Here is a 26,319-nt window from a genome sequence, read left to right on the forward strand (position 1 = left end):
ACATGACCTGGGTAATTTGTGCACTTTTGATCTGCGAAACTGGTGAAATCATAAAAAAATATCAATGCCACTTGTGAATGGTGTGGAAAGCCGTCAGATCATACGAGTGATTGCCATTTCTGCATGGTGCCTCCTGTAGAACAGGGAATGCGTGTATCGAAGGAAAAGAAGTCCATTTTAATATACCCAATTGTACTATCTGCTATACGACTAGTACCCCAGTGATGATCTGCTAATTCCTAAACTAGCAGAAACCTATTCCTCTGACTCGGAATTGGAAAAAAGTGCTGAAGTTTGTCATGTTATAAACATGCCGTCAACATCTTTGGATCCTGAGTATGCATCCAATATTTCACATAGACAGCCTCACATGATAACTCAAGCTGAATTTAAAGATCTAGTGAGAGACCTAGATTTGCCAAAAAATAAGGCGAACCTGTTACATTGCGATCTTTTGGAAAACAGTGTGGTGATCACTCATTTTTTTACTTGTTAGAAAGATTTGAAGTGATTGTTTACTGACAGAGCCTTAAATTTTTGCCAGAACGTAAATAGTTTATTCAGAGCTCTCGATATGAATAATAAACTGGAAGAATAGAGATTGCTCATAGATAGTACCTGTTCAGCTTAAAAGCCATTTTGCTATGTATCAGTAATACAGTTTACCATAGATTTTCCTGGCCCTGCTGTTCATATTAAGGAATTGTGTGAAATTTGAAGAATCTCCTAAAGTTTATCAAATGCAAACACTATAAATGGCAAGTGTATGCAGATTTAAAAGTAGTTGCTCTTTTACTAGGGTTGCAATACTATACATGAAATTCTGCTGTTTTTTATGTGAATGGGATAGTCGAACATGGGCAGATCATTTTAAAAAGAAAGAATGGCCTACTAGACCAGAACCAGAACTACTCACTAAGTCCTTGGAACCAGGAAAAAAGAACGTGCAGCATGTGTCACTGATTCACCCACAAAGTTATTACTATCACCACTACACATAAAATTAGGGCTAATGAAGCATTTTGTGAAAGCGATGGATAAAAAGAGTGCAGCATTTAAATACCTTTGAGGCTAAATGAAGCAAAAATAAAGGAAGGCATTTTTGTTGGGGCCGAAATCTCTTTAAGGATGAATTTTTTGAAAATATCTTAACAGGTGATGAGAAGAATGCTTGGATAAATTTTCGACAAGTAGCCAATAACTTCCTAAGAAATAAAGGGCCTAAAAACTACACTGAACTTGTGGAACTGTTGTTATCATATTAGAAACTAGGTTACAACATGTCTTTGAAACATGTTCTTGATTCCCACCTACATATTTTTCCAGGTAACTGTGGTGCAGTTAGTGATGAACACGGTGAGCACTTTCACCAGCACATTGCAGATACAGAGAAAAGATATATATGGGAAAATGAACCCCCTGCATGCTTCCTGATTATTGTTGGGACACATGTTGAAGATGCTCCAGATGTAGTGTATCATCAAGTAGCAAAATGAAGACATATTTTAGTGTCAGAAATTAATAAAACTTTCAAATATTTTTTATAAATAATACATGTTCAAAAATGTATTTAAAAAATAAATAAGAAACCATAATTAACTTTTGAATTTCATTACTGTTTTCATATTTAGCACTCTAATTTCCATATAATATTAGTTTTATATAAAAGAAACCGATAAAAAGTTCAAACTTGTTGTCCACTGCAATTTAGATTTATTTAGTTATGATTAGGATGGTACATTTGAAGAGAAAACTGGCTTTTATTCACATTATGAATGATACGAAAATCCCCCTTCTCTCTCTCACCCTTTTTATTTCTTGTTTCAATAATAGAACTACAAATATAAAATCATGCTAAAATTAGCATGCTGCTTGAGAAAAGTAACAACTAACTTTACGCCTGAAACGACAAAAATTCCTGAATCACCTTGACTTTTTACTTAAGTGTAAATGTAAAAAATTGATCCCCAATTTCATTCAAATCAAATCTAATCAAAAACCTTCCAGTCGCGTTTCACGAATTCTGTTAAACTGCAAGCTAAACTTACTTCAGTCATCATAAGGGATACACGTCAACAGTTATCCAAAATTGAACACAAGCTCTATAAGCTTCATCTGAAACTCGCTAATTCATATCCAAAATTCACTGGCCTTGAACAAAAGTCTTGGTCTAGAACAAAGAATGCAGTTAACCGTCAAAAACACCCTTGCAGTTAAATTCGGAAAACTTTTTTCACAGTCTTCCAGTTCCAAGTAGTTCAAAAAATCTTTCCATTATAAACATTAAGGCAACAGTTAATATTTCTAATGTTAGTTTATCAGAAGAATAAGAGAGAATTCTAAAATATAATTTTAACTTCTCACAAACCTCTAAACCCTCAATTTCAAAGATTTTGGCTTCTATCAAAAAAGCTTTCAAGTTCAGTAAAGTTTCAGATTCACAGAAAGAAATGATTAGGCATCTTATCGCTCATAATGTGAAATTCAATAATAAACCTTTGAAACCAAATCTAACCGTGAGAGCAAGAGCTACAATGCGCGAAATTCATTCTAACCCGGATATTATTATTTCAAAGGCTGACAAAGATGGCCAGTTAGTCGTCATGGATAAGAACACTTACATCGATGGTGTCACTAAACTCTTAAACAAAGGACCATATAATCCGATCCCTAAAGATCCTTCACCTTCGGACCTGTCAAAAATAAAAACTGCAATCAAATCTTCAAAAATCCTTTCAAGCAACTTAAAACATTCACTTATCCCATCTGTTGCGAATTGTGCCAGATTATATGCTCTTCCCCAAATTCATAAAAGTGGTATTCCTTTCCGCCCTATTGTATCAAATTTAGGTACTGTCTCGTATCCCTTAGCTAAATATTTAGTTTCTAGATTTTCAACTCTATTAGACAATAACATTTACACCATAAAAAATTCGATAGAAAAAGGTTAAAAACATTTCTCCTAGAAATTTACTCATGGCTTCTTCTGATGTAAAATCATTATTCACCAATGTTCCAGTGGAGGGTGCAATAAGATGTCTAGACACCAGACTTCGCGAATTTCATTTCTCTTGCATTGAAATTGATGAACTTATTTTTCTCACTCAACTCTGTTTGAAACAAACACATTTTGTTTTCCAAAATATATATTACAAGCAAACTGAGGGATTAGCCATGGAAAGCCCCCTCAGTCCCATCCTGGCTGATATCCATATGCATTATTATGAATCAAAATTGTTTGAGATTTTAAACTTCCCGGTATGGTTCCACTACATAGACAATACTTTTACCCTGTTTGAAAGGAATAAAGATGATTTAAATAAAGTTCTTTCAACAATGAATTCTGTTGATTCTGCTATTCAGTTCACTTTTGAACTTGAGACTTGCAATTCTCTTCAGTTTCTCAACATTTTGGTCACACGTAACACATTCAACTTTAGTACTTTCGTTTACCATAAACCTTCATCGGTTTGCCTTCTACCACACTTCAAATTATGTCATCCGACTAAACAAAAGTTAGCTTCATTTTATTCCTATGTTTTCCATGCTCTTCAAGTTTGCTCCTCCAAACTATCACTTGATGAAGAACTAAATTATTTATAAGCAATAGCTATTGACAGGGGCTTTTCACCCAACATAATTAATCAAGTAGTTAAAAAATTCTCATCACAACACACCAAAAGCAGGGTTTGTACACATTTCTACACATGGAAATTAAGTACTTTTAAGGACTTTTAAGGACCATTAATGAAAAAATTAAGGACCTATGAGCAAATAGTAAATTAATAAATTCAATTAAAAATATTTTCTATGCCTGAACTTCACTTTTGTAATACCATCCAAAAAATAAAATAGATCCCTAAGTAGGATGCATTATTATTAAACATAACTTACTTAACATAATTATTAGTAAATTTGAGTATAAAATATACTTTATGAAATTTATCAAACAGCATTAAATATTTTACACTTATAATATTTAAGTATATTTTATAATATTTAAGTATATTTTATAATATTTAAGTATATATACTTATAATATTTAAGTTTATAATATTATTATATACTTATAATAAAGTTATTTGGGCTCTGTCTGTTGCAGTTAGTGTCGTAGCTCCATGTAGAGTTCCAGGGATTAAGACCCAGTTAATATACTTTAAGGTATCGTAGCTCTGTGTAGAATTCCAAGGGATGTAACCCAGTTAATATACTTTAAGGTTCCAATAAGCCACTAAAGCACCAGAGGTGACACTAAGCTGCTTTGCATTATTTTAGGTCTCGCTAGATACGAAGAATAAGTTTTACATGAATTTTTAGATTTTTGTGTTTTACCTTGTACCATGCTAAGAAAAAATGAAAGGCAATAACTCACTTTAATATGCACAAATAATTTTTAAGGGTAAGCAGTTAGTTATAAATTAAATTAGATAGTTAGATAACCTTAGTCATTATGAATTTACATGACCACTATTAAATTTTACCTATTGTTAACAATACTGTTAAAAGTCATTAAAATCACAATCTAATAAAATTTCACACTTTAAAATACATGAAATTTATGTCATTGATTCTTCAACGATATTAGGATAATTACACATTAATCTACAAAACATTTATGTTTTATAGCAACAACACTCAACAAAATATTTATGCTTCTTTTTAATTTGAAGCCTGGCCAGACATTTTGGCTAATTTATATCGATTTCTTTCTCTTTAAGCATCTTTACTAAGAATTAGAAATTTCTCTCAATATGCAAACCAATGTTCTCATCAGTTTCTGCAAACTTTATCTCCAAATTTTCAACCTCTCCACAATGTACCTATGATGGTTTACTTGATCTGGTAAAAGTTAAATAGTCAAAAAACTCCCAACAGACGAGAAGCAAATTATCGCTATGTCTCAAAGTAACTACAAAGACAAAGGTTTAAATAAGCCTCTTATTTAAAAAGAACTTAAAAAGTATGTTCTTATGCTAACCAAATCAATTAAAGTTTGGGGTGATGTAATTAAACAAGAACAATAAAATTCAAACAAAAAAATTTGGACTAGTGGTCAAAGACTATACAATTTAATTTAATTTTAAGCTGGCTCAGTAACTCTACTGTCATAACAAATTCAAATTTCGGCAGCAGTAATGCAAAGATGAATAATTACAAATTATCACAGCTGGTAGGAACTAAAGCAAGGAGCAAGTGGAGGTCAGAAACACACTCGTCTTACACTCCAAACACCTCAGTTTAAAAAAATGTCTAAATGATTCCCATTCTGGGGAAAAAATACAAATGGGAAATTATAGTAAAAGCTGAAATTGTAAACAACTGGGTAATTTACATAATAATAACTGTACATATCTTTGAAGAATAATTTTATATATTCAGTTTCTTTTGTCTACATTTTCTTTTCATTTTAGAATTTTTGGATTTAATTAAATATTTCTGTTATTCCAAAAAAAAAAAAATGCATTTAAAATGTATAGAAAAAGCTGCTAATTTTATTTCTTTAGTAATATTAGTTAGCTATTCACAAGAGATATGAAATATATATGGTAAGGGCCAGTTACAGAGCTGGTGTGGCAGAATTTTTAGAATTTAGTGACACATCCAGCAACAAAATGTAGAAATGGCAAAACTTTTAGAATTTAGAGCAGGCACTGGAAGCAGAATTTAGAAAGGCACTAGTCAGCAAAATTTAGGATCTACACAGAGAGGTTTAATATTCCTTGTGACTGCACTAGGTGGGAAAATGCCTAGCGTCAGACCAGTGTATGATGCATTACATTAAGACATATTAGATGAATCTTTTAAATTGCCAGTTTTCAATTTCTTTAATAATAAAAAATTCCTTTCTATAATGCCTGTCCATGTGATAAGATTTTTAATATTTTCCATACTTGTGTCTAGTGAAAAGTAGAGAAAATAAAGGGAAGATAAGCATCTTAAGAAAAAGATTCTACTATCAGAAGTAAAACATTCAAATATTATGTTTTCATTGTTCTTCCAGATGTTATCCAAAAATTAAGAAATTCATTGCAAACTTTCTGTAAAACACATCCATTATGTGTTAATACCATAGCGATATTTTTCATTGTGTCACATTTTTCTAAAATCTTATGGAATCATGGGTCTATAAATCTTGCAATCAAATCCTTCTAAACTTTCCAAGTCGCATTCTTCTTCAAGTTGCAATGTCTAATGTCCCGAAGAAAAATTACTCCTACCAGTTTTGTAACAGTAAAAAGCCAGAAATATTTTGAAAAAAAAAAAAAAAAGACGAAAAAAGTGTGAAATTGATTAATTAATTTTATAGAGAAAACTGATGCATATTCTGAGAATTTGGAATACTCTGAGACAATTACATGAGAGAAAACTCTTATCATGAAAAAATTGAAAAGATATTTTTAAATTAATACGTTATTTTTTAAATATAATAACATTATTTTAATGAAATTTATCAATGTTAGAATGTTTAAAAAAATCGTCGAAAAATTCCCAGCTCATGGAATTTAAAATTTTCTATAGAAACTGTTCTTAATAATCGCCAAAATGTTGATAAGTTGACTGAAATGTTGATAAGTCAACTTATCAACATTTCAGTCAACTTATCAACTTAGATCTGTTCAATAAAAGAATTCACATCCCCAAAAGCGAAAAATTGTTTAAGAGTGCTTCATTAGAAAAAGTGAAATAATTTCGAAGTACTTGTTTCACTTCTTGCTCAGAAACTCGAGTATCCCACCATTTATATTAGAAATAGGAAAATCATAACCCATTCAAATAACCATATTTATCAGTGAATCGCCAAAAATATACCTCCAAACTGCTAATTCCCACTCAAAATGGCAGTCGTAAAAAACAGACAGAAATTTCACATGATTAAAATTAAGGACCTTCTGCCGATTTTGTCCAAAATTAAGGACTTTTAAGGACCTTCTGCTGATTTTGTCCAAAATTAAGGACTTTTAAGGACCAAAAATCGATTCCAAAAACTTAAGGACTTTTAAGGACTCTTAAGGACCGCACAAACCCTGCAAAAGGCAAACTCTTGTTAGGAGATTATAAAAGTTCTGTTGTCATTCCCTTCTTTTCATCAATTAGCTATAAATTTGCACGTAATTTGCAGAAATTTAACTTTCGGGTTGTTTATTCTCCCATTAATAAAATTCCGAGTTCAATGCTCAAGGACCCCATTCTGGATATGAATTCCTGGGGTATTTACAGGATTCCTTGCCAGTGTGGCTTAATTTACAAAATTGGCAAACTAAGAGAGCCTTAAAATTTTGCATAAAGGAACCTGAGGCAAATGTTAGAAAAAAGAAAACACAGAAGTCTTCTGTTGCCCAACATTGTTGGTCCAAAAATCACACTTTCAATTTTTCTGCTGCCAAAATTATTCAAAAAACATCTTTGATTGGTGAACTGGATTTTCTAGAGGCATTTCACATTCAAAAAAATCTTTCTGTTCTAGTTAACGACTTTAATTCCAATCCATCTTTGCCTTCAGCCTTTAAAGAAATTATGCTTTAAGTCTGGTTTCATCAACAGATGGCGCCAGTGGCTTGTGTCCAGTCCAGACTTTCTTATCTTATCTAATCATTACACCTTGTCTCGTTCATTTGCATTTTTCCAGCTGATGATGATGGTTCGGTTAAACCATCGAAACTACTTCTGTAAAAATTTGAAAATATAACACTGATTTTTTTTTGCTTGACTTCTGAATTAAGTTTAATATTGTTGACAATTCTACAACTATAACATGCAGGTAAACTAAAGGCATAAAAACCTTAACCAGAAGATAAGAACAACATAATTGAATCATTTTTAAAGCAAATAATGCACAATTTACAAACATATAAGAATAAAGAAACAGAGCTCACTGAGCCGAGTAACAGAGTGAATATATATTTACTTTTAGTGTGGTTGATGGCAATCAAAAAGGGAAGTACACAACTACATGTTATAGCAGTCCTATATACAATATTTCAATGTTTTGAGGCTACTCATTTTTGAGTTGTACAAGATACATACATTCATGCATACAGACGCTAAGAAAAAATCTCTTCTGAATCCATTTTAAATCAGTTTTATAATTTGTTTGGGGGGGAGTCCTTTATTTTCTCCTCACATACAGATTACGCAAAAACATTGTTAAATTGCATTCAATAGCGGTCAAAATGGATATTTTTGTTGAAATATGATACCCAGAATTTTTACTTCATACAAGGAAGTAAAACTAATCTTAAAAATTTAGAAAATATCGCATAGTAACAAATTAATTAATAAGCATAATCTGATACAAGTTTAAATTTCTCTTAAACTGAATTTGATTAACAGTTACACATTTCTTTCAAAAAACATTTCTTTTCTTTCTGAATTCATTTCATACTTCAGTTATTATTATTACTACTATTTGTGAGCAAAATTTAAAATATATTTACTTTTCTTTTTGTTTATAATAGAATTTTTCAGGTTGTAACTTTTTCCAAACTAGTAACTTCATTTAATTCCTAACAATTTACAAATTTATTCATATCAGATAGTAAAATTTAATTACAAGAATTCTTCTGTTATTCTCCAAAGTTACTTATACTGTAATGTTTGGCTATGTTTATTTGATTCTGGCAAAGCACTCGAGGCTATCTGCCTAACAGGAAGGATGCCTTTATAAGGAAAACTGCTATACACATTACATGTGAAAAACATCATGCAACCAGCCCATTCGCCAGCTTTCGAATCCTGGACTGAACTACCAGTATTTAGTGACTTAAACACTCAGCCACTGGTAGGCTCCTTACACTTTAAGGAATTCCTACAAATCTGTCCATCAGTTTCATATTTTAACATAATTTCTCTTGATTATTAAAATTTATCACTGCCCTCAAATGTTTCCAAACAAGCATCAAAATGTCATTAAACAGCTTGCAGAATTATATTTTTTGGTAATAAATTTAATTGATAATTAAAACTTTCCCCACACAACTGTTTCTGCAAAGACTTAATATTATCAAAGAGAAGGATCAGCCATTACAGGAAAATAACTCTTTCATTTTATTGTAAAAATTTAAATCAGCTAAACTGATTCAACGGTTTGATTTGCTGAGTTCAGTGACAAATTTCCCTTTTCAGTCTTAAGATGATTTAACAATATCTGATTAATAATGCAGTATTTCTTCCTTCCACCTTCTTTTGGTGAGACATTGTAGAGACATTAGGTATTTTTTGGAAACAGGAGAGATGAAAAATGAGCAAAGCCTTCACCGGGAATCGAACCACGGACCTCTGGAATATGCGTCCAGCATGCAGACCACTACACCACAAAGGCACACTAAGAAGGTGGGAGAAATATCTTAAATACTCCACCTTCTAAAGGGCAACTGGGGTTTAAGGGAGCCAATCGCTGAATTCTGGGTGTGGAGAATCATCATCCACCACCCTTCTTAATTCAGGCATCACTGTAGAGACATTAGGTAGTTTTGAAAGCAGGAGTGATGAAAAATTAGTAATGCCTTCGCCGGGAATCGAGCCACGGACTTCTGGACTATGTGCCCAGCGTGCAGACCACCACACTAAGAAGGCATGCTAAGAAGACGGTAGAAATACATTATATACTGCCCCTTTTAAAGGACGACTGGGGTTTTTGGGGATCCAACCGCCAAATCCTGGGTGTGGAGAATCATCATCAACCAACCTTTTAGTTTGGGTGCCACTGTAGAGAAAATAGGCATTTTTTGGAAGCGGGAGAGATGAAAAATGAGGAACGTTTTCGCTGGGAATCAAATTACGGACCTCAGGAATAGGGGCCCAGCATGCACACCACTACACCATGAAAGCATGCTAAGAAGGTAGGAGAAATACCTTATAACATAAATTTAGTTTTATAATAACATATATTGGAAAAATTTTCCTGCTTGTCTTTCCCTTTCTTCCATTCTTCTTACTCTGCTATATAGAAAATGGTTTTCCTGTTTTTTTTTTCTTTTTTTACAAATTCTATATTTGTTTCCCTATTTTGAATTCATTCATAATTTCATTTTAAGAAATATGGCTATTATCAGGAACTTGTCTTTTTATTATTTATCAAAATTTAATAGTTTTTACTTCTCGTTATAATATCGATATTATTTCATTTAAGAACATAGTCACATATTATAATTTCAATTAGCTTCTTTCTATAAAAGTACTTATTTTGCAGAAATTCAATATTTAGTTTAATAGTTTTTCAACATTTAGTACTCAATATTTAGTTTTATTTGGTATCTTTCCTTAATAAAATATTTAGTTTTATACATATTTTGCAGAAATTTAATATTTAGTTCAATAGTTTTTCAACATTTAGTATTTAGTTTTATTTAGTATCTTTCTTTAATAAAATATTTAGTTCATTTTTTATAAAGACTGTTGAACAGAATACAACAAAAAAGAACATATAAATATGGTGATGCCAGTTGCTAAAACTGAAGAATTTGAATGTACATGGTTGCCAAAAGAATTATTATGTACGTGATTGCCAGATTTCAGCACATTCTGAAACCTTGGTCATTTTTATTATGAAAATTGCAATAATATGTAGTACACACTTTACAATACCCAGATAATTTTAATCCTCTACAGAGATTGTGTTTCAGATAGATTATGTTCTAATACTCAGAAGTAGTCATCAAAGAGAATTGTTTGGCATGACATAGTTCCCTAAATTTAACCTTAATTCAACAAATTTTGCCAAATAACAGAATGGAAAAATGCAATTCAAATTTTGATATGTCCTGCGTTATTACGTCATCTGAAATTAGTTTCTTGATATTCGTAAATTCATACATTTTTCTTCAGGCATAACAAGAGGCATTACCTTATATGCTATGATTTTCTTAGGCATTACCTTATATGCTTGATTTGGAAGTAAATTTCGCATTTTTATATATCCTATTTCAAGAAGATGTTCAACAGAATCATCTGTTTTTGCCACTTTGGAATACCTAAAAAATAAATTATTAAATTAATAAATTAACAATTTTGAGTCTTTTTGACATTCCATGTTGCAGAAAAACAACATATATTGAAAAGAAACATTCACATTATCATTCCTGAGTTCCTACTGGATATCGTCCACCCATTAATGGGCTCGATTCCCATTTAAGGGTTCCCATTAATGAGTTCAATTCCCGAGTAAGTAAAGTTCAATTCCCATTTTAAAGGGAAGGGAAAAACAATGTTCCTAAAATTTCCACTCCCATGTAAATAGTGACATTCTTTGTTATTTATTGGAAAAATATAGACTCCGCCCCTCGTGCGAAGTGTATGAACTGTTTGGTTGCTCGTATGGCATGTACTATTTAAAATAACAAAATCAATAACAAGATTTCACAAAACATAAAATAAATCACTGAATCTCATAAAAACTGTTTCCCCCCAAAAAAAAAAAAATACTAGAATTTTTAACACGATCAGATGCATCAGAAATCAGATTAATGTGGGGAGACAGTATGTACCAATTTGTGCTGCTTACAACTTCTTTTCACCAAGCATTTAGACTGAATATCAATATTGCTGAATCCAATCCATAAGTGCTATAGATATTACAAGATGAGCACTTTACAAACATTATTAAATAAGCTTCGGAATAAAAAAAGAATCTCATTTTCTTTTGCAGTTGGGTTGGAGACATTTTAAAATTCGGTCTAAATAACTTTCTGCACAATTTGCAGAAACTCTAAATCAAAGAATTGAGCATTATGCTTTGGCCGAGAAGTGCGGTACTTAAGAGATCCCTGGAGGGCGGGAGAGACAATGCTTTAAAAAAAAAAAAAAAAAAAAAAAAAGGACGGTAACCTCGGAAATTAAATATATACGATATATAAAAATGGCAAAGTGGCAAAAATGAACAGTTTTCATTGAGAAGAGATGCTATTAAATAGCTGCTGGATAAAAAATTCACACCTAAACATTACTGCATAATAAAACTTAATTCAGAGAAGCTTAAAAAAAAAAAAAAAAAAAAAAAGGCCATCGGAAAATGTCGAATTCTAGATACTGCAGCAACTATTTAAAAAAATATATAAACAGCTAACTGCAGAACAAAAATTAATTATCATTTAAATAAATAGGATTTAAGGATTAATAAACCTGTAATGTTATTTATGTTACTCAGAATAATATCATATATGTAAGATTTTTAATTAATTTTTTAAACTCTTTTCTTAAAGAAAATATTGTAATAATAAATGCTAGCCACCTATTTCTTTATATTATTTCTCTGGTACATTTACAGTTGGTTTTTTCTAAAAACTAGACAAACTTTTCTCTTACTAACATTCAGGAAAGGAATTTTATGCAGTAGTTATCATTGATTTCCTTTTTTTTATCAATGTCACAGGAAAATGCAGAATTCCTATTATGGAAATTTAGAATACAGAAATATAGAAAATTATGTTATATGATAACAAAAGGTTAATTGTACACAAAATATCTAATAAAATAATGCATAAAAATGAAAAAAAATAGTGTTTTAAAAACCTACATATAAAAATATTTAATACATATTTAAAAAAAAGATTTGGCATGTTTAATTCAATTCAAACAAATGCTTTTAGTTTTTCTGATACACAACATAAATTACCATTTTCATTTACTTCAACTTATCAGTATTCTCAAACTATTAAAAATTAAGCTAAAAATACTGAGATTTAAAATTCAGCTTTCTCTACTTACAGAAAGTTACTTAAAATTAAATCTGAAATTCCTAGTTGCCCATCAGCATCAGTTAATCTCCATTGAGCATGTTTAAAACAAACTTCTGACCTCCTGGAAGTTGAAACTACTTTTTCCTGTGATGATGCTCTCTGGCGTGAACGACTAGCAATAATTTGTGTTTCCTTAAAACAACTTATCATCATCGTTAACTCTTCATTCATAGAATTAAGTTGTTCCTTATGTTCATATATCTGAAAAATAATTTTCTTAAGAAAGCTACTAAAATTAACATATAAATTATTCAAAAAATTTAAGAAGTGCTGAATTTTACTAGCTCTCAGTTCTGAAACATGCAAACCACAAACTATACAACTATACGTAATTTGCAGAACACTTTGGCCAGCCTGGATTTGGAATCCGGATATTAGTTCATCAGTTTAAATCTAGTAAGATAGCATGTAGAAATCATGATTTATGAAATAATGTAGCATTTATGATCTAAAGGGTATCAAAATTTACTTTATTATTTATATGTTTACTTTATTATTTATATGTTATTTCTTTCAATCTAAGTTGTTTAACATATTGACTGCCAATCAAGCACCTGCGTGTGACGTTTTGTTCTGAGCAAAGAGGCAATCACGCGCCAGCGCGTGATGTGGGGTGATGTCTTAGCAGCCAGTCACGCGCTAGCGCGGGAAGATCCTATACTTGTTATTCATTCTCCAGTTTATTTGGCATTGCATGCAGGGTATTTCTTCTGGTACTGGCATGGAGAGAAAATTAGAAACTACATATAAGTAATCACGGTTTTGAAATTATTGTTTTATTTTTTACTGAAAATATAATCTTTTAGTATGAGTTATAGATATGATGGTGCAAGGCCTTCGCGCCCGACGAAAAGAATAGTTCATTATAAAAAGGCTCTTACGGATGACGAAATAGCAAATTTGTTGGCCGAGCTATCGAATGAGTACCCGAGCGATTTTAGTTATGACAGTGATGAAGAATTCGTTCCTCCGACTGGTACCCATGATATTTCGGATTATGATGATGATGAAGAACGAACCAAGAGGCTGCATGTCAGCAGGATGATTCAACTGTGGTGGAAAATGTTATTTGGGAAAACGATTCAACATCAATGAAAAAATTTCCTTTCATAAAATTCGAGTGTTTGCTCCAACCTGTTTCAGGTAACAATCCTATAGATTTCTTTCGTCATTTTCTCACTGATGGTATCTTGGAAGAAATATTTGCTGAAACTAATGATTTTGCTTATAAAGTACTTTTTCGCAAGGGAAAAAAAGAAACATTCTCGCATCAATACTTGGAAGGGCACCACAAAAGAGGAAATCTTGGTATTTATGGGATTGATCATACATATGGGAACTATACAAATCAACCGTATACAAGATTACTGGAAAACAGATTCACTGTTTGGTTTACCTGTATTTTCAGAAAATATGAGCAAGGATTGGTTTTTGTTGTTACTGAGGACATTCCACTTCAAAAAAATCCTAGATCAGAATACAGAGCTTCCAAAGGATCGACTGTATAAAGTAGGAGATGTGGTGAATTTGTTCAACGTGCGAGTATCTGAAACATATTACCCAGGGATTAGTTTAGATGAATTGATGGTATTGTGGCATGGGCGGCTTATATTCAGACAGTCTATACCAAACAAACGTCACAAATATGGTATCAAGTTGTACATGATCACAACCCCTGATGGTATGGTTCTGAAATTTATGATATATACAGACATGTTGGACGATTCTGGTGGAAAAAAAGTCGTTATGAATTTACTCGAGGGAATGTTGGTTGTAGGACACAGCATATTTATGGACAATTATTATAACAGCTATGAACTGTTAAAATGTCTTGCTGATAGGAAAAATCATTGCAATGGGACAATCAGAAATAACAGAAAGACATTTCCAAAAGAGGTAAATGAAAAAAACTGAAGAAAGGGCAAACTGTAGCAAAGTATACTAATGGTGTGATGATTGCAGGATAAGAAAGACGTCAGTTACATTTCCAATGAATATAAAATGATATGGCGGAAATAACAAACAAAAGAAGTGAAATTAAATCGAAACCTCTACCTGTAATTCAATATAATAAATTTACAAATAATCATGAACAATTCCCACTTTATCTATAATAAGTATTCCAATGAAAATACATCACAGTATGACTACCGTTTATCCATGACACGAAGTTTACCGAAACTGCCATCTGTTCTTCGTGCTCCTGTGTGTGGTCAGTCTGAATCTGAACATGTGCTGAGTACACGATAAGGGAAAAAAGAAAGAAAATTCTAAGAAAGCAATGCAAAAGTTGCTATTCCCCGAGATACAATATATGTTTGCAAATTTTGTGAAGGATTTCCCGGGTACTGCTTAGATTGTTCAAGGATAATACACAACTAACATTCTAGATGTATCTGTATAATGTATTTGTAATTTTCTTGTCATAAATTCCTTTGTAATATGTATAATTGTCTGTAATACATGTTGATATAAAAATAATGCATACTGTCAATTTTTCTTATTGAAATTTATTTTTTACATTCCACGCCAATTTATTTTTTACATTCCAATTGTTCAAGTCCTGTAATTGTGGGTCAAGAATACCAACTAACTTGTCAATCGAAATTTTTTCATTTTCAATAATCTCTCTGTCACTTTCTTCAATATCAGAAGTGGTATTTTCTGGATCTAGAACCATACTACAGATTTTGCTGCCCATTAATTGACTGATGATTGGGGCATTGTCATCACAATGAAAAACTCTTTTTAACTAATCTTTTTCCCCAAGTTCTGCCGCCTGGTGTGGCCATGCGAGTTCTGGCTTTAGGTGAAAAACAAATCAGTTATTCTCGATTCAAATAGCACTAAATGTAATCTTTTGGCCTATGAGTATCATTACCAAAATTTATTTTTAGCATATTGTAAGGATCTTAAGTTTTACTAACGTTTATTTTATTTTAAATCTTTACTATCACTTCTTATTTTCTACTTCCGGCCAGAATTAAAAGTATTAACTTATTTATGCAAAATTTGTCTGGCGAACGCCAAGTATTTAAGTTGTGGCTTTTTGCCAAGCGAGAGAGAGGAAGGAGTTAATCGAAGCAGACCGCTTACCTTAGAAGTTTTACTCAGTTGCTGGTTGCCTTCCAGGCCAGAGGTTTAATCCTCTTGATAATTTTAAACGTATTGTAGTGTTCACAGTTCTCTGTACTACATACGGCTTCCTGTTAATATAAGGCCAATCTTCCACGCTTATTATTTCAAAGTTAAGTTAGAGTTTAGTTATATTTTTATATTCTTACGTTTAGACCACAAGTAGTGGGTCTTTGTATTCCGAAGTACGGAAAATATTGTAAAGAGAGAAAAATAAAGGGTTTTGTATACCCTTCTTGTGTATCCTGTCTACTTCCCACAGTTATTGAACATAGCTTTAGTAAGCTCCCTGTTCCGAGTCAGGTCCTTGCATGTTCCCAAAGAAAGTAAGACGGAACATTGAACCTGATAGTGGCGCCCAACGAAGAAGAATAACCATGGCCGAGTTTCAAGAAGAACCTGTGCTGCCTACAGAAGCGGCTCAGAATCCAGAAATGCCAGCTGCCGCCCTGGAAGGATTTGGTTACATCGTCCAGACCATGCGCGCTTCGATGAAACCAGAAGCAACATTTAATGGAAACTCACCGGTAACCAGTTTTTTGGAAAAATTGGATGACCACTTCATGCTCTACCCCGTGCACAAATTTCAAAAAGTTACCTTAGCTACCAGCGCTTTGAGGGGCCAAGCGCTTAATTGGTTCAAATGTATAGGCAGAAGTCTCTTGGGTCAAGCAGGAAGTCCCACCTATACTTACAAAAATTTCAAGACTGCCCTACTAAAAGCCTTCCCTGTTGTAAGGGATCGTGCGAAATTAGAAACGGAACTTTTCAGTATATATCAACAAAGAATCGAAAATCTCTCAAGCTTTATTTTAAGAAAAATTCACGTCTTCAAACTCTTGTATGGAAACCATCCGGATCCTGAGATAATTCAAGTGATTTTGCTGAGGTTACTGCCCCAAGTGCAAGACTTTATTGAATTAAGAAATCCGACTACACTGGAAAAGTTATTTGAGCTAGCAATCCAGTTTGAAAGTAGAAGAACGGCGGAGATTGAAAGAAGACGCCAATATCAACAGTGAAACCAATTTGGTGCGCCAAGACTACAGCAAACTCAAGCACACGGCTACGGAAGCAAAGCGAATCAATGGGCAAGGAAACCCGAGCATTCAAAAACAGCCCGCGAACGTCTACAGTTCAATAGCAATCCAGGAAAAAAGTCTCAAGGCCAGTGGAAAAAGAAGGAAAGCACGGAAATGAAAAATAATTTAAACTAAAACGGATTTTTGCTGACGGGAGGGTGCGGAAATCCGAAGGCCACAAAAACCCCTCTTCCTTCAAGTTAAATACAGTAATGGTGAAAAATTTGACTCTTCCGAAGATTGAAGTGTTGGTGAATAATATCCCAGCCACCGCACTCCTGGATACAGGCGCGCAGTGTTCTTGTGTGGCAGAAGATTTTATTAGGAAGTATTTTCGTAAATATCGTATATATAATTCGGATAATACGACAGTGTTAGCTGCGCAAGGAGAAAGATGTAAGTGTATAGGTAAATTACCGCTGTATGTCCGTATCAAGGACGAACAAGTAAAGGTTATGTTTTTCATAGTAAAGAATCTGCAAGCACATATTATCTTAGGAATAGATTTTCTTTCAGAGGCACAAGCAACGCTAGATTTTAATGAAGCGTCCCTTAAGCTGACAATGAAACCAGTTCGAGAAGAAAAGGCTGAACCGCCGATGTTAAACCTTGACCACCTGCCTAATGAAGAGCAACGAAGAATCTGACAAGTGGTAAGTGAATTTGCTTCGTTATTTAGTGATATTCCAGGATTTACTCAGGTTACTAACCATAGTATTGACACCGGAGATTCAATGCCGGTTCGCCACAAAGCATACCGCTATGATAAGAATAAGGAAAAAATTATAGAATGGCATATCACCGATATGCTACGTAAAAAGATCATAACGCCCATCTCAAGTAGCTATGCTAGCCCAGTGGTTTTATGTAAGAAAAATAATGACTATCCATTGACACATCCAAAAAGGTTGAGATTCGCAATTGACTACCGTAAATTAAACTCCATAACTAAATATCCGGTATATCCGTTACCTATTATTGAAGAAATTTTAAGGAACATAACATCGACCAAATATATGACAACTTTAGACTTAACGACTGGTTATTTTCAAATAGGGGTTAGGCCTGAAGACGTGCCTAAGACTGCTTTTATAACCAAGTCTGGCACTTATGCATTCCTGTGTATGCCGTTTGGCCTTTCAGGGGCACCGGCAACATTTCAGCGATGTATGGACATTGTGTTAAGGCCTGTTCTTGGAAAGTCCACATTTATCTATTTAGACGATATCATTATTACTAGTGATAATCTCGACCAACATGTACAGGATTTAAGACAGGTGTTTTCTTTATTAAATGAGGCCGGTCTAAAAGTTAATGTCGAAAAGTGCGAATTTGCAGCCCCTGAATTAAAATATTTAGGCTACAAAATATCTCAGAAAGGAATCGAGACAGACGAATCAAAAATAATCGCTGTACAAAAGTATCCGACTCCAAACACGGCGAAGAAGCTCTCTTCTTTTCTAGGACTTTGTTCATATTATAGGTCTTTTATAAAAGATTTTGCAGCTATTTCTGAACCATTGTTAAAATTAAAAAGGAAAAAGGCAAGATTCTCGTGGACGGCCGAAGCCAATAGTGCTTTCAAAAAATTAAAACAAGCATTAACGCAAGCCCCTGTGTTGAAATTTCCTGAAAAGGATGAGAATTTAGAAATTTCAGCGGATGCTTCGGATTATGCGGTAGGAGCGGTACTTTCGCAAAATCAGCAGCCAGTGGCATTTTTTAGCCGAACTTTAAATCAAACACAAAGAAACTATTCCGCGGCCGAGAGAGAGGCACTTGCAGTTCTGTTAGCAGTGCAAAAGTTCTGAGCCTATTTTGGAAAGGCGCCAATAACAATGTACTCTGATCATGCGACGGTAACTAGATTGTACTCAGGGAAAAACTTATCCCCAAGGTTAATAAGATGGACACTCAAGCTACAAGAATATAATCTGGTAATCAAGCATACCCCCAGAAAGGAAAATATCGTAGCAGATGCCCTATCCAGAATTAAAATAGATGAAGACGGTAATACTGTAAAGGTGGCAATGCTCACAGCATGTACAATAAATTCCCGAGAAACTGTAATAATCGAACTGGGTAAGGATCCTGAGTTTGGAAGCATTTATGAGTATTTAAAGGATCCTGAAAATTTTAGCCACCAAGATATTGTGGCGATAAGAAATAGGGCGGCCCATTACGAACTAATAGATGGTCTATTATTCTATACAAAAACTACGAATTCCAACAACGACTTTTGACCTGTTATCCCAGCTAGTCTTAGATTAAATATCCTGCAGGAGCTCCATGACAGCCCTTTAGCTTCTCATGCTGGTATTCGAAAAACTATCCAACGCGTACGCGAGGCAGTCTATTTTCCTGAACTGCAAAAGTTAACAAGGGCGTATGTCCAGTCCTGCCCAACATGTCAAGCAGTTAATTATATTAATTTTTGCCCGGCCGGGTTTCTAAATAGTATTAAATCAGAATTTCCAAATGAAATAATTGGCATCAATTTATTGGGCCCTTTCCCAAAAAGTCAGTTAAATAAAAGTCGCTATCTCCTTGTTATGGTTGATCATTTTAGTAAGTGGACCGAAATTGTTCCCTTAAAACAAGCCTCCGCGAAATTAGTTACTGATTCTATTTTAAATAAATATATTTTAAAATACGGGGCGCCCCTAAAAGTTATATCGGATAATGGTCCTCAATTTGTAAGTAATGTATTTGAAGACATGTGCCAAAAACTGGGCATACGTCATTTAAAAATGGTCCCTTATCGGCCGCAATCAAATATAGCGGAACGGGTCAATAGAAATATAGTGAAAATTATCCGTAGCTATGTTAAAAATTTTCATAAAAGCTGGGATAACTATGTCAATGAATTTGCTTTCGCCCTTAGGACCGCAAAACATGATACAACGGGCAAAACTCCTGCTGAGTTATTTTTAGGCAGAAAGATTATAACGTCGTTAGATAAATTATTTTATGTGCAACAAAGAGCCCCAGAATTTAAAATGGGTGATATAGAAAAACTAATTAAAGAAGCAAAAAAGAATACTGAAGTAGCACAGAGAAAACAAAAGCTGTATTATGACTTGAAACGACGGGGAGTAACTTATAAAGTAGGGGATGAAGTATTAAAAATTAAGCATTCACTTTCTTCAGCATCAGAAGATATAACTGCCAAATTTTTTCCACGATTTGAAGGACCATATGTCATAGAAAAAATAACTCACGCTGTAGTAGTGTTAAAAGCCAGGAATGGTGAATCCTGCTCCGCAAACATTGATCAAAACAAACCCTACTATGATCGTAATAAAATGCAAATATTTACAGATCTTTTGGCAGGATCCGGCACGGCAGACACGGCAGGCACAAGCTCCAGAGTTGGAACAATGACAAGTACAAGGGCAAGCCATTAAGAGGCAGGAGCAAGTGAAAAGAAAGTTTCCCCGCAGGAAAATTGAAGGTAACAAGAAAAAGAAGCCGTTCCACCGTTCAGAAAAGAGACCTCACGAACACCCCCAGAATGAAGAAGGGAGAAGGACGACGTATGCAAAGAGAGCCAGGAGAAATGACGGCAACTATAACCCGGCTCTAAAACGGAAGATCTACTCATCCGACAGGACTCTCCGCAGCAAATGTCGCCGAACTGCGGAAGGGCCACCAGCGGCGGAGGAAAAGTTACAAGGAAAATTTGAACGGCCAGCAACGAGGTCCAAGCAGGAACGCGAAATAAGTTTCCCGGTTCCACCAAGACCAGCTGCCATCAAACGGCCAAGACCACAGGCAGAGGCGAAAAAGAAGGTATTCAAGGGTGACCGAACTGGAGAAAAAAGAAAGCTTCTAGAGGAAGGCACTGAAGGGCGAGCCCGCACAAGAAGGAGGATAAATCAAACAAAAATCTGCGCTACCTTCCAGGACTGGGCTCAGAAAAGAATGTCCGAATATCACAAAGATAAGTAAAATTTTATGTTACTTTGCAAACTTAAGTTAATCTTTCATTCTTACTGCAAGTGGCAGATTTCAAGAAGTTTTACCTCATGCGAGGTCTACCTTTATCGCCAAAAGGGCGAGAAATGAGTTGTTACCGATTTTGGTATTATGTTTTTCAATTACTCGCGCGTAAAACTAAAGTTGATGTGTAAAGACTTAAATATTGTAAAAGTTATTGTATAAAGTTTATTTAAAACTTTCTGGCAAGAAAGAAGTTTTAGTCTGAAAGACTTTTTGAAATGTAGTATTTCAATGTAGAAGAATTGGCACTTGCTTTGAAAAGAATAGAAGTTAACAATGTACTACTAATGTATGTTTTCAAATGCGTAAAATTAACGGCATGTTAATATGTTCTTATATACAATGTGAACTGTTATTTTAAATGTTAAGAAATACCGTGATATGGTAAAAGTGAAAGTAATGTTAAAAATTTTTTTTATTCGTGTGACTGTAAAAAGACTAAATCATGGTGAATATGTGTTAAAGGTTGAATGAATGTAGTTAGGCTCTCTAACGCTACACTTCAGAGTTAGCCACTTTCAGAATAGTACCTCAGGGTTTAGAGTTGAAGTTAGGGTGTGTTACGAGGTCTTGGTATGTTGAATTTTAACACGTTAGTGTTTTGATTGTAGGAGGCAGTGTTGAACACGTATACATAAACACATTCGTGTTTGGTGTTCTTTTACAACACATGTCAGAGAGCACGGGGAGAGATAATTAAAATAGTCATGAATGAAATAAGAATGTTAAGAGAAATATAAATATGCATGTTACTTGCCATTTCATTGTGTAACATTTCATTAAACTAGTTTTCCTTCCAGATCTCTGGAAGGAACCAGATTTGAATAAAAGCTCCTGTTTAGATGCAGTACAGATGAAAAATTGCGTGTCCTTGGAGCTGCTATTGTAAAAACAAATTTCTTTTTTAAAAAATTTCTAGTTTCTAGCCAGAAATGTTTGTAAAAGATTGGCCTCGCGTTAGATTCTAGAGCTAAAAGTTTTCAACAAGGTCGTTTTAGACCTCAGTTTCAAACTAATTAACTCTGGCGGGAAGTATGTAAGGATCTTAAGTTTTACTAACGTTTATTTTATTTTAAATCTTTACTACCACTTCTTATTTTCTACTTCCGGCCAGAATTAAAAGCGTTAACTTATTTATGCAAAATTTGTCTGGCGAACGCCAAGTATTTAAGTTGTGGCTTTTTGCCAAGCGAGAGAGAGGAAGGAGTTAATCGAAGCAGACCGCTTACCTTAGAAGTTTTACTCAGTTGCTGGTTGTCTTCCAGGCCAGAGGTTTAATCCTCTTGATAATTTTAAACATATTGTAGTGTTAACAGTTCTCTGTACTACATATGGCTTCCTGTTAATATAAGGCCAATCTTCCATGTTTATTATTTCAAAGTTAAGTTAGAGTTTAGTTATATTTTTATATTCTTACGTTTAGACCACAAGTAGTGGGTCTTTGTATTCCAAAGTACGGAAAATATTGTAAAGAGAGAAAAATATAGGGTTTTGTATACCCTTCTTGTGTATCCTGTCTACTTCCCACAGTTATTGAACATAGCTTTAGTAAGCTCCCTGTTCCGAGTCAGGTCCTTGCATGTTCCCAAAGAAAGTAACACGGAACATTGAACCTGATAATATGAAAATTAATTTTTGTTAAATCTTTCCTCGTCAGCGTTTCTTAGCGCATTTAACTTAAATCTGTAATCGGCACCAAACTTATAATGTCAACAGAAAAGGTTACCATACTCTTTGTTATTCATTTACTAATATAAAAAAAAAAAATTAGGCATCGCTGCATGAGTCATTACTCAAGTTGTCATGTGTTGATAAACATAAGGTGATGAAAGCTAAATATAATAAATAATGATTCGCCAGGTTGGCCTCAGGGATATAAAATATTACTTAGTGTAAAATCAACAATGTTTCTATGTAGATTGTTTTGGTTTGAGATGTATGCCACACACAAATTTATGCTAAAATGATTATTTCTTTAATAATGAGGTATTTTATTCAGTGCTGAAGTGAGATTAAGAATCAGGATTCTCCGCATGTTTTATTATGAGAGGGGAAAACCAAATGCGCATGCGTAAAACATACAAAAAAAAAAAAAAACTTAAAACAAAAATGGCTGGTGGTGGCTTTTAAGTCCGGATTTTAGATCATTTCAGATATTGGACATCCAGATCTCAGACTTTGTACAGTATTTAGTAACATACAAAATACTTATACTACATATACTCATAAGAGTAGTCATACATGAATAGTATGTAATTGCAAATTCAAGACGATTCAAGACGAAATTTTTGAGTTATTGGACATTATTTAGTTGCACTTAATTTATTATTTAGTTTTATTTACATTTAATTATTTAGACATTATACAGTTTTCAGGTTACTTTTATTGAGCGGATGTCATTAAAAAAATTTTTTTTTTTTTTAAATCCCTCTGAAAATTATTACTGGAGTTCTTCTGAAGACACAAACACCATCATTTCTCCTATAGTCATTTCAAGGAAATGTTCATTTAATGGAAAATTTTTCATCGCAATCTGGCAAAATTTAACAAATTTATGATAAACTGAAACATTCATTTTGTTCGGATTATTTCACAATGAGCTTAGAAATAACGAATTAGTGGTTCCATAAATATGGAACATACCAATACATAACCCATGTATTTGTATGCCATTAGAATGATGATTCTATAGAGACTGCTTCTTCAAATTGGTATTCTCATCTTTCAATCCAGTTAACCAGAAGATACTTACATGCAAAAAAGAAAAAAGTGAGTATACAACAACCAAATTTGATTCACAAATATAATTTTGAAATGCATTGAGTCGATCTATTAGACAGAATGTTGAGCAGCTACTATCCTCCAGCGATGCAATAAGAAATGATGGCAAAATTTATTTGCAAATGCATTCAATATGACTGCCATAGCTGAATGGCTTTTACATGCAGCAAATCACAGAAAAAGTAGCCTTTCTCCCTCACTAAGAGTTCTGTTCAGAAGTTACAACTGCTCAGTTATGAATTACTTCAAGAAAGGAAGGATGTCAACAATGACCAAACATTCATTTTATATCACATATATAGTATTTATGTCACAGTGGAAAGGGATGGCCAATACCTCATGGCAAAATCTAAAGATAAATGTGCACAGTGTGGAGTAAATGCAAGATAAGAATGTAATGAATACAAAAAAATAAGATTACATTTGTACTGCTTTCCAAAATACCATGGGATGCAGATATAAAATCAAATATTATACAGTTTTCGTCCAAAAAAGGGGGTTGGGGGGAATTTTTTCATTTACATTTATAAATTTTAAGTTGAACTTCATATGTACTTAAATTTAAAAATTAATAATTTCTTACTATTTTGCTTATTATTTTGGCTGTTTATTATTATATTCCATTTTTAAGACCAACATAGTGAAAAGTACTCAATGTTCCCAGCTTGAAAAAAAAAAAAAAGAAAGAAAGAAAAAAAAAGAAAGAAAGAAAAAAAAAGAAGAAAAAAAAGAAAAGAAAAAGAATTTAAAAATTTTTTTCCCACTTTAATGACTGATACTTTTAAACTAAAGATTAGAAGATGAACAAAAATGCAACTAAAAATGTACTTGTACATAAATTCAGCCTTTAAAAGATTAAAATTCTTAAGAAAAATAGGATTATTGAAATACATAAAACGAAAAATAAAAACCTTATGATCAAGCACATGGAGCTCTTCCAGGAGATCTTCCCTATCCGAACTTTCTAAAAGTAACTTGTGAATGGCATATGCCTCTTTCTCTAATCTTCGCAAGTTTGATACCAGAGATCTAAAAATACAAATTAAAGGGTAATTTGACATTTTATGTAATGGAATTTGGGTACTTACATATTAGTGAAATCACCTTAGTAGAAACTGCTCAATTCTAGCAACACATAGCAATCCTTCAGTTCTAAAAAGTAACACCAGCAATTTTATGTATGATTGTTTTGGTTGAATTTTGAATCCTGCTGTTTGTGTAGAAAAAACGTGTTTTTTTTTTTTTTTTTTTTTTTTTTTTTTGTTAGTTTTAAAATATTTGTTTGTAGAATTCACCTGTAGTGGAATAAACTGATGTAAAATTTCCACAGCAGTGCAGTAATTTGTCGCAAAATCGCTATTCTTATACTGATCACTAAAACATTTCCTCCAGAACTTTTAATGTAAGAAACCAAAACTGACTTGTAAATTGGCTTACTGATTGATTTTTGGAATAAATACCTTATAAAAATATAAAGCATTTATGTCTGTAACAAATGTTTTGCAGTCATAAATCACCATTCTTTTTCTTCTATAAAAAAACAGCCAAAGTGGTTGCATTAATATGCTAGTACTACAATTTCATAGCTAATTTAACCCTTAATTATTTTTATTAGAATTTATATTCTGCTTAAATAAGCTGAAGAAGTATTTTATACCATATTAACTTATTTGTTGATCAAAGAAATAAAGTGTACGATTAAAAGAGGCACAAAGGTAAACAGAAAGCAGAAATAATAAAAATAAAATTTAAGAAGCATGAATAACATTTAAAATAATGAGTACAAATCCAGAGAAAAATGTTTCAAACCTTATGTTTTCTTGTAATTGCAAGATTGGGCCTCTCTGATCTTCAATTTTCAACAGCTGAAGCTGAAATCTCATATACTGTAATTTATCTGTGGCTTCTTTTTTCCTTGGTTCAACGTAAAGTAGCAGATTGTTTACTACATCAAGAATCATGGCATATTGAAGAGAATTTGTACAAATATCTAAATCATGATGGGTGAGTGTAAAAGAATCTACAGCTACTTCTTTCTCCCATAAATCATTATCTTCTGGCTGAATAAAATAATTTAAAACTATATAATATGTAAACAGATACTATAATAACAAAAAAAGTAAGACAGTTAAATACTAAAATTTATTAGTTTACCTTAAATTTAAAAAAAAAAAAAAAAAAAAAAAAAGATATATAATGAATATTAAAACAACAGGTAGTGGAATATTATTTTACAACTAACTATACACTTTTGAAAAACATTTACCAGAGGTGGCACCTCTTCTAAACCACTAGGATTGATATTTTCTCCATAGCCGGCATAAAAAAACTGACAACCACATCGAGACACAATTCTCTGTAGTTGAGTAGGAGCTGATTGTGGATCAGAAGTAGCACCTACAGTACTACTAACTACGCCACCAGCACTATGGCCACTTCCAACTAAATCAGGAAGATCACTAATCACCATAGATTCTTTTTCTTCTATATTATCAACAGAAAGCCACATCACATCATCCACAGATGGACTCGGGCTGCCTGCGTCAACAGTTGCATAATACTGAAAAGCAATAATTAGCAATCAG

General features: G+C 33.1%; 1 protein-coding gene across 2 annotated transcripts in view; it reads right to left on the reverse strand.

The window, feature by feature from the left end:
* The window catches only part of hob (bridge-like lipid transfer protein family member hobbit), a 155,046-nt gene that overhangs the window by 18,593 nt on the left and 110,134 nt on the right, over positions 1-26,319 (reverse strand). For both annotated transcript variants that reach the window (XM_085813453.1, XM_035368583.2), the window contains 5 exons: positions 26,001-26,294; positions 25,544-25,794; positions 24,646-24,763; positions 12,703-12,935; positions 10,874-10,970 (listed from right to left, as the gene is read on the reverse strand). In XM_085813453.1, coding sequence (XP_085669579.1) covers positions 10,874-10,970; positions 12,703-12,935; positions 24,646-24,763; positions 25,544-25,794; positions 26,001-26,294 — 993 coding nt within the window. The remainder of the gene's footprint in view (positions 1-10,873; positions 10,971-12,702; positions 12,936-24,645; positions 24,764-25,543; positions 25,795-26,000; positions 26,295-26,319) is intronic.

Source organism: Stegodyphus dumicola, chromosome 3 (genome assembly GCF_044657685.1).
Source record: "Stegodyphus dumicola isolate Sdum_Otavi_A_Nest chromosome 3, ASM4465768v1".
Classification (NCBI taxonomy): domain Eukaryota; kingdom Metazoa; phylum Arthropoda; class Arachnida; order Araneae; family Eresidae; genus Stegodyphus; species Stegodyphus dumicola.